This window comes from Mytilus edulis, chromosome 8, assembly GCF_963676685.1.
Source record: "Mytilus edulis chromosome 8, xbMytEdul2.2, whole genome shotgun sequence".
NCBI lineage: Eukaryota > Metazoa > Mollusca > Bivalvia > Mytilida > Mytilidae > Mytilus > Mytilus edulis.
Genome location: NC_092351.1, coordinates 59,002,864 through 59,013,682, shown reverse-complemented (window position 1 = coordinate 59,013,682; position 10,819 = coordinate 59,002,864). Strand labels below are relative to the sequence as shown.

The window sequence follows — 10,819 nt, the reverse complement described above, 5'->3', positions numbered from 1 at the left end:
TCATTTGGTCTATTGGGAAGACTTGTCTCATTTGCATTTATACCACATCTTCTTTTCAACATTGTAAACTTCAAGATTATTTAAACTTTTACTACAAAAACTTAGTTCACTGTTAATTCATAAAAGTACAACAATTAAAAAGAATATTTTTAATTATATTCTGACATTATAAAATGACTTCACAAAGGCAAACACTATGATATGTACAAAAAATGTAAACATTGCATACACTAATACATCCCATAATTTCTTCAACAGCACAAGACAGCACAACACAGATGGTTTTATCTCAGACAAAATTGTATGCTTTATAAAAAAAAACTAACTACATAACGGATTATTATCACATGCGATGATCAAAAGAAAAAAAATACATATGTTCCTTATTTGTACTACTAGTGGGGCTTAGTACCGAATTTTGACAAAAACATGCAAAAGGTGATACAGGCAAGGGATTTGGCATAGACGTTCATTAGGGAGTACCTTATCATACTAGAGGGGTAGCCAACATGTTTTTAATTTTTTTTACGGCGGCCATCTTAAATTCAAAATCGACATCATTTAGCTCAATCTTGGAGATTGAAAAACTGTCCTAACCATTTTCAACGCTATATATGCCATGAAAACTATTTGAAATACAATAAAATGATATGAAAATACATTTGTATGACAAACAGACAACAACTGTAAAAATAAATCATCACTTCAGGTTTGGGTCGTAAAAGTTCGTACACTCGAGTGAAATAATAGTGGTATAGACCCATGATAGATATATTAATAATATAATGATATTTATATTAAAGAATTAAAATACTCCCGATATTTAAAACGGTAAATAAAAATCATAACAAAGGAGTTAAAAGTATTTAACATGTATTCAACAAAAATGTTGCAATTTATAGATATACCAAAATGATAAGCATTGACCTCAAAAAACGTTTGTATTTAATGATATAATTAATGTATAATTATTGTGCACTTGTTATGCCTTTAAATCGTCAAGGGTGTTTACGTAACATATTACTCATTGTCATAACCCCCTTATTACTAATATTTATTATTTTGATTTCGATGTAAATTATAGCGTGTATGCCTTCTTCACGTTTTTTCCCTAATGTATGCCTTTAAAATTGCGTTCGTGTCATGTTTACTACAATGTTTGTACATGTCGTTTACTATTTTCTTTGATAATTGTTTCGTTTTTCTTTTTGATTGGTTCATCTACCAGCTCTAGGTACTGTACGCTATAACATCTAGAATATAACCTTATTTTTTCATCTCTATTGGATTTAAGAGATTGATAAAGATTTGTGTATAACAAGTTCACTTTAGAGGGACGATTGTGTTCATCAGATTCACTGTGGCTGTCTCCTGTGTGCGGCATTGTAGGTTGTAACGGTTGATAAGGATTTAGATAACCATCGTTCGGTAACCTAATGCCATCTGATGATTCGCTAGAATTGTCATTATTACTTAAATCGCCTTGTTGTAAAGATGATATTATGAAGAAGTCAGACATCTTTCGCTCATCGATTTCTTCGTATTCATGGCATGTCCCCTTTTCTGTTGAAATGTCTTGACTTATTTCGAGGTCAACGACTTCGTCAGCTTGGCGATTATTACCATGTATGTGGTTTTCAGAAAGTTGATTAACGTTTGCTTTTTTGGATTTTCTGTGGACACATAGGCACACGATGGTGAAAATAAGAATAAGAAAAGTGCTGACTCCACATATTGAGTAAATGAAAACTTCTGTATTTATTAGACCTACAAGACACAAGAATGTCCTTAAAGTTACTGAACACAAACATGTCAAATAAAAAATGCAAGTAATGCAAAGAAAATATTACCATACTGCACCTTTTGAAAGTTGAGTGAAATAAAAAAAAACCTGCATGTTTGTTAGAAAAAAAACCTGTTAAAAAGAAAGTAATCTACGGTATTGGGCTTTTACCAGTACTTCGGTACTGTTACATTGTATGAAAAAACTGTTTTATTGATGTTTTCCTCTTAGGTGATACTATTCCCAAATATAATATATTTCTTTATCATGCTAAATTTGTCTTTTTCTAAGTTTTGTCTTTCATTTTTTATTTTTTTTATTTTCAAATGTTGTCGCATCTTGCATCGCTGACGAAATATCAGTTGTCGAAATGTGTATCTGATGAAGAAAACTGATAGTATAGTACATGTATTATCACAAAATTTTCCTATTTTATCTAACGTTCTGAGTGTATCTGAATGATTGTTTTCAACCGCATTTTCTCATGTTACTTAAGAATCTACCTTTTTTTCAGAAATTATGTGGACAATATCATCCGTTTAGTATTTCATTGGACTAATGTTTATAACTTTTTTGTCAATAATATTCACTTGAAACGCAGTCTGAAATAAGTTTCCATATTAAACTAATGTAAAAATGTATCAGTACAGGATGAGCATGTTTTGCATAACAAAATTGTAAGTTGTATTCTTATCAAGATATTCGTGTGTACATAACATTTATTCTACTACAATGTACTAATGCATCTTATAATTTTTTTTCTGAAATCTAAAAAAACGTTTCTATCTTTTTTTTTATTACAATGTATTATAATTTTCATGATTTGAATTAATTTCAGTGTCTTAACAATCCACCTTACTCTATTATACAACATGTGGTATACAATAATACCAAGAATTGGAGAATGTTTGATTGGACAGAATAAAAGGTCCAAAATGATATTACTACAAATACAAATCAATATTCTATTAATGCATTTGATTTTACAGACACAATTAAAATGTATTTTGAGAAATAAAAGTGAACACAAATAAAAACATAAAATATAACAATCAAAGGAAGCAAAGCAAATGCATCTGTCTCCTGCAGAGTTTTGCAAATATTGCAGGACTCAGGTTATAGAACACATTAGCCAGTCTCCGCAATGCATTTAAAATGAAAACACGTTCAAGTTAATAGAACAAATATACCAATTAAACACATGTTAACCATAACTTACAGATGAAATAGATTTCAACTAGGCTCCAACGTGCAACGCATTCGGCCGATACATTTTTGTGTTTTTTGTTTAATATTCATATAATGATATATATCAATGATTTTTTTTTTATTATTTTAAATGATTTCAATAAATTAAATTGTTCTATATTCAGTTGAACAACATACCTGACCAATACATGGGTTCTTCTTACATACATTTTGTAAACATAAGCTTTTGAAATTGCATATTTCAACATAATCATTCAAGAGGGTATAAACTATCGTTTATGGAAACAATAAAACATTTCGATCAAAAAATTAAATTTACCTAAGCCTTCTTCTTTTCCCGGAAATGTTTTTATGAACACAGATGTGCGAGGAACAGCTTCTGTCGTGGCTGCATGTGTAGTTGGACTGTTTTCTAAAATTTATTTGAAAACGCAGTGTAACTTAATCAAACCTTAACAAACAATAACAATATCGTAAGTATAACGGAGATATCATCAGTGTGTCTTTAAATTTGATTGAGTAAGCGAATTGTCATGAGCACAACTCTATTATTAGTACCCGAGTGTATCAAGCGTGACGTATATGCACCAATTCATCAGTCATTGTCAATTCCACGCGAATCCAGCTGCCATTTTCCTAATATCTATTGTCATTTAGCTCCGCATACAAGCTATGTAATACGTGAATACACCACCGTCTTCCAAATATTCTATTATCAGTTTTTGTTAATTGCAACACCAGAAAGGTAGACTTATAACAATTGAATATGATCAAGTGTTAGTTCATCGAAGAAATTCAATAATAATATAAATTACTGACGTTTATAAATACTATTCCTTACAATTAATAGATAATTTGTGAGAATCACAAACTTATATTTTATGTGAAATGACGGAAACATGATATATAACAATTGTATGGATTATTGATCAAATATCTGCCATAATTTTCTTTATTCTTAAAATTGAATTATAACACTTTCATTATGAATTTCTTTCTTAATATGTGAAGCGATTTCAGTCTTTGGGTAGTTTGTTTTTAGCTGTGAACTAGAAGTAAAATGCACCCGGTACTCTAACATCTTTACTTGATGAAGTTCAGCATTGTATCCATCTAATGATTTAAGTCTTTGTCAAATTATGTTGATAGTATGTGTTTAATTTGTATTGTTATACTACTTTTCTATGTAAATGGAGTGTTGCTGTCTTCAGTTAACCTGTTTGACATGTCTTACATGTGTCCTTAAATTATTTACTGTTGGAGGCCGTACGGTTACCTTTAGTTGTTAAATTCTGTGTCATTTCATCTCTAGGAAGATATTTCTTATTGCCAATCATACCACATATACTTTTACTCTTACACTTCTTACGTTGGAGCGGTGTGGAGGGGAAGGCGGGGTTCTTCATTATTTTGCCTTTTACAACTTTGTTCCAGTCATACTTTTTGTACGTCCATAACGTAGTGGAATCTCCATTTTTTTTAAAAAATGACTGAAATGTCTTTCTTATATAATATTATTATTATATTAATGATAAATAAGTGAATAGCAAACTGTTTTCCTTAATAATATGAACACTGAGATTTAATCCAAAAGTTGTAAGCGTCAATCTGTATAATTACATGTACTTGGACAAAAAAATAGCACTGCATCTTAGAGGAATTACAAAGATAAAAGTATCAGCCAGGATAATTTGATTACTAATTTCAATTAAGATCATTTAAGTATAATGAATTGTGTGAATTAAGTAGGCAATGTTTTTATTTTCTTAAATCATACTTTTCTTGTCTCTTTGTAGATTTGATTCAAATACAAAAGGTACATTCCGGCACAGTATTTTCGCAAAGAATATTTAGAAACATGTCTGATAACCAACTATGATTTCCAATAAATATACATCATAAAAAGACACATAATCGATTTATTAAATCACCTTGTTTTCTAGAACTCGTTGTTTGCAACTCCTCTAATGTTCTAGGATTGTCCCTCAAATCTATACATCCATCTACATTGTGGCATCTATGAAGAATTAATATTAATATTTGAAACGTACGAAATGACATGACACATTATGTTATTAATGCTATTGTTGTTTCAATTAACACGATTAAGAAGAATACGTACACAACGTATTCAATAGTGACAAACTGCAAGAGTTAACATACTAGGACACAAAACAAAACCGATACAAGACTTGAATCATTTTGTTTTTATCGTTTGGTAGAGATCAAATACCAAATTGATAAACTATATATTTTACACATTAACATAAACACGTCACAGACATTCCTAGACCAAAAAAACGGACGAATCAAAGTTATTATCCGGAACTTCAGTTTGCGGAATGTTAAAGCGAGTATGACCGCCTATCGTAGAAACGCATATAAAGCTTCGAACACTAGTAGCCAGATTTAAGTCTGAAACGGTCATTTTGGTCTGATCAAGTCTTAATCGACTTAATTTACCGCTAGAGAAAAACGTTAAGACCTGTTTAGACACTCAGACTCTGTTAAGATATATTGTGTTCAGTCAGATCAGTCGTGTCAAGATAAATAAGACAGATTCGTCTAGCATCCAAATAAGACTTGATTAGATCACGTTCAGATTAAATAAGACCAAAGGTGAACAACTTGTCTAGTTGCAGTAAGATCGTGTTCAGTTGTGTTAAGATTTTAAATATTTTGAATAAAACGGGCGACACTTTATCTGTTTTTATCAGGGGTTACTCCCCCTTTATGAATATAATCTCTATATCTTGGATGATATTCTTTTGTGATCCTTTAATATGACTGTATATCTATTTAATTAAATAAAGTATGCAAACTTTAAAAACAATTCATTTATTTCCGATAGAATCTTTAACATTTCATTGGTTATATGAGAAAAGATTAATTGTTGTAACCGGAAAATTTGTCATAAAAACTTTACAGTCTCACATAAAGTAGTCCTGGATGTATGCATTCCGCCTCTAAAGATATAATGATCAGTATTATATATATCTCAAAGATGTTCTTAAACATTTTTTGTTTCTAATGTAGAGTAATAGTTCTTATCTATATTTGGTCAAGAAACGTATATTTTAAGTATATGATTTACTTTTTATTTTAAAATTGTACACAGATGACAGATGCTTGGTGAAAGTTATTTACATTTTAATAAACGGATTATTTAAGCAGTCAACCGAAACGGATGAGCATAAACTACCTAAATAATTACACATTCGTGTCACTGGACGTATAATGAATGAAGTTCCACGTTTTATCTTTAATATAAGATGTATAAGGTTAAACCGGGTTAAATTATTACATTTACAAATAAAACATTATTTTATATTTTTTTTAATAAATGCAACAATTATATTAGCTTTTTTTTTTAAATTTAATTGACAGTTTATATTGACCATTATATACATATAAAGACCGATGTCGATAACTCATTTGAATTTTTTTTTCGCCATTTTTTTTTTAGCACGAATTAAGAGCCAGTCTGTGATAAAACCATGCAAAATGGTCCAAATCCAAAATATTCCAATCAGACTGATATTTTGTATTTTAGATACCTTATATGTAATAACTATTTGTGCAAAATATTTTGAAAAAATATTCAGCCATTATTTGTGTATGCCGAACATTCGATAATTGTCTATTTCTGTACTGACAAATGGCCATTTCAAGCCTATTTTAGGGTATTTTGACCTGATTTTTTTTTGTTTTATAGAAAAAATACAGCTTAATGATAACAAATATCTTAACTAATAACTTAAAATGAAAGGAAATTATGATAATTCAAAAAGTTGTGAGATTTCTCAATACCCCTACTAACAGGTTGAAATTGCATGGTTTTGAAAAAGTGCCGATTCAGCAAAATTTGTATATTTTTAAAGGCTTGAATCTTGTAAGATCATGTTTTATTTTCAATAAAATGTAATATTTCATGAAGCTTATATATTTATCTACAAAATGCAAGAAAATGGTGCTCGGCAAATGATACCTTCTTACGAGAAAAAAATAAATTAAAGATAGGCGTGATGGCCATTTTGCCAATTTTTTGATTTTTTGATCTGTTTCATTAGAAACTTTTTAAAAGTATGTAATAGTCAAAATATAAGAAAAATAATTACTGAACTAATGTTTACTGGTTATATTAATTGAATAAATCAAGTTTAACTTAGTTTAAATTATAAAATATACTAAAGGAGTAAACCCGGGAAAACCGCTTTTTTGCATTTTTTGCCCCTAAACGGAGCATTTTTACCATATGTTTAAAATCTTTACTTATTCAAAAGTAAATTACTTTAGTAACTTAAAATGGGCTGTTTTATTTACAATACTATGCACACTCATCAGGTAATATCACCATGAGTTCTTCACAATTTTAGCATTTTATAATAGTCTAGTTTTTAGACGCTTTTTTGTCTAAATTCAAAGTGGCCACAATTGAGTTCAGTCTTAAATTTTTAAAACATGTTGTATTTGATAATGATTCATAAAACTGTTTAACATATAAGAGATAGAGACTCAACATGAATGCAACCCCTTGCAATTTAGACAAAAATACTATCATAAAAAGTACTAAAAATTCTAAGCACGTCTCCTTCAGATGAAATCGGGGTATTTTCTTTTCTAAAATAGTATAAAAATGTAGACAAAATTGTACAAACTGGGCAGCCTTGTACATCCATGTTATCTATTTCCAGAAAAGAGGAAGATTTAATAGTTTTGTGAATTTCATAGAATTGTGCCTCTTACCTAGAAAAGTGCTATATTTTGTATATTGTGATAAAGCTTTATGTCAAATATAAAGAGACTACTCCTAGTAGTTCCTGATAAAACTGGAACTGAAATTTTGTGACGCTGACATGAACCAGTTCGTTATCCCTATGTCAATTCTGGAAGAACAGTGGACATAACAGTAATGTTAAGTTTCCTCCTAGAATGTAATCTCTAGCAATTTGAGGCTTGGGAATAAGACATGTAAAATACAGATGGCCTATTACTACCAGCTGAGACAAACACAAATATTTCAAATTGCAATAAAATTTATTTCATAACCACATGTAATAACCAGATAATCCACAGGGTGCAGCTTTATACGACTGCAGAGGTCGAACCCTGAACAGTTGGGGCAAAGTATGGACACAACATTTAAGCTTGATATAGCTCTGAATTTGGATTGTGATTAAATAGTTGACACAACAGAATGAGTGTGGTCTAAGAACTTAAACTTAAAAACATTTAATTTGACATTTACTTATTATGGTTAAATATCCAAAATCTAAATACATGGTTAGATTCAGCATATCATAGAACCCCAGGAATTCAATTTTTGATGCAATCAAATAATGTTCAATTTTAGACCCCATTAGACATCAATGTGGACCAATTTGATAACCGGGGCAAATATTAAAAATCTAAATACATGGTCAGATTCAGCATATTGAAGAACCCCATTTATTCAATTTTGTTGAAATCAAACAAAGTTTAATGTTGGACCCCGATTGGGAACAACTTGAAAACTGGGCCCATAATAAAAAATCTGAGTACATTTTTAGATTCAGCATTATCAAAGAACCCCAAGAATTAAATTTTTGTTAAAATCAAAATAAGTTTAATTTTGGATCCTTTGGACCTTAATGTAAACCAATTTGAAAACAGGACCAACAATTAAGAATCTAAATTCACTGTTAGATTTGGCATATCAAAGAACCCCAATAATTCATTTTTTTTATGAAATCAAACAGTTTAATTTTGGACCCTTTTTGGCCCCTAATTCCTAAACTGTTGGTACCAAAACTCCCAAAATCAATCCCAACCTTTCTTTTATGGTCATAAACCTTGTGTTTAAATTTCATAGATTTCTATTTTCTTATACTAAAGTTATAGTGCGAAAACCAAATATCTTTGGGTGACGACGACGATGTCAACGGCAACGTCATACCAATATACGACCAAAATTTTTCATTTTTTTGCGGTTGTATAAAAACAAATATACACAGATAAATGGTTAAACTGTTGAGCAGACATACAATTACCCGGCCATGTCCACTTGTATTTTTGTCCATCTGATGAGTTCAGCCTTTTTAAACTGATTTTTATAATTCGTTCTTATGTTTTACTGTTATACCACTGTCCTAGGTTAGGGGGAGGGTTGGGGTCCCCCGCTAACATGTTTAAACCCGCTACATTATTTATGTATGTGCCTGTCCCAAGTCAGGAGCCTTTAATTCAGTGGTAGTCGTTTGTTTATGTGTAACATATTTGTTTTTCATTCATTTTTTATATACATAAGGCCTTTAGTTTTCTCATTTGAATTGTTTTACATTGTCTTATCGGGGCCTTTTATATCTGACTATGCGGTATGGGCTTTGCTCATTGTTTAAGGCCGTACGGTGACCTTTAGTTGTTAATGTCTGTGTCATTTTGGTCTCTTGTGGACAGTTGTCTCATTGGCAATCATACCACATCTTCTTTTTTTATATTGTCATTAAAATGGTAAGATTTTACTGTTTATATACATGTAATATTATGGTGGTCTACCGTAAAGAAAAACGTGCAAAATGGTCTAAATACAAGTTTTTAATCATGAATGAACATGATAAAGGTATTAGCAAAAAAAGTAAAAGTTTGATAGATCTGAAAAAATTTAACATAATAAAGTCATCAATATCTATTTTAACTTAATATTAAACAATTTTGCAGCATCAGAATTTTTTGGGATAAAAACAAGCATTTTGTGAGTAATACATGACAATACAGTCATAGTCCCCAACCCGTTACAAATTCATTGTAATGGAACAAAATTTTAACTTGATCTATAATTTGTCATGGTGTAAACTACATAAAAATATCGAGACAAAATCTTCAAGCAAAAAAACAAAAAAACTTGTTGAATTCTGACTATCTAAGTGAACTTCATATGTCCAAAGACCACAACTCTGCACACAAATATCAGACTGGAACAAAACTGAATCACTAAATACCAAAGAAAAGGAAAAACATTCAAAATGTCATTTTTGTCTTTAAAAAAATTAGTTATTTCCGTTTGAACAGAAATCTTCTAATGAATAAGTATTTCATCAAAAATTTAATTCTAGAGAAAGGGCTTCAACTGAACAAAGAAAAAAGCTTAAAGCGTGAATAATGAATTCGACCTGTAACTTGTCATGATAAATCAATAAACCAAATATCAAATCAAAATCTACAAGCACAAAAAGTCTTGATTTGCCGAAATGACAGATAGACAGACTGACAGACAGACAAACGCAGTGCAAACCTAAGTCCACTTAGACGTTAGCCGTTAGGGGACTTAAAATCAAAATCTTAAAGTATCAACAAACAGGAAAGAGATGTTCTTTGGAGAGGTGACATTCAAGATAATTTTGGAAAAGCTTTCGATTTTTGAAGAAGTAGGGTCACCTCAAATGTCTTTCTTTAATCTTTATTTAATCTGAGATATAAATCAAACACTTTTATATGGCACATTATATATGCACATATAAACTTTTTTCGTAGATGAAAAAAAATGGCCCCATTTTTTACATACGCTCTAATAGACACAGATTTCGAATCTAGACACTCAATGAGTGATTGCCCCTATAATTGGTTGCATTCCCATCAAAAGTTTCAAACAGGAAGATTTTTTGAAGTACAAGTATGTTCACAACTCTGTTTCATATAAAAAGCTTTTTAAAAGACTGTCATCAATTGAAAGTATGTGAAAATCAGGTGCTCCGCAGGGCGCAGCTTTATACAACCGCAGTGGTTGGACCCTGAACAGTTGGGGCAAATTAAAGTTGGTCACAATGTTTAAGTTTGATGCTGTCTGAATTT

General features: G+C 30.4%; 1 protein-coding gene across 1 annotated transcript in view; it reads right to left on the bottom strand.

Annotated features, from left to right (window-relative positions):
* Positions 1–692: 692 nt before the first annotated feature.
* Positions 693–10,819, bottom strand: part of LOC139484225 (uncharacterized) — a 45,837-nt gene continuing 35,710 nt past the window's right edge. Inside the window, exons 3-5 of the mRNA XM_071267959.1 lie at positions 4,924–5,009; positions 3,312–3,404; positions 693–1,767 (exon numbers count right to left, since the gene is read on the bottom strand). Of these exons, the coding sequence (XP_071124060.1) occupies positions 1,151–1,767; positions 3,312–3,404; positions 4,924–5,009 (796 nt within the window). The 3' untranslated portion in view covers positions 693–1,150. The remainder of the gene's footprint in view (positions 1,768–3,311; positions 3,405–4,923; positions 5,010–10,819) is intronic.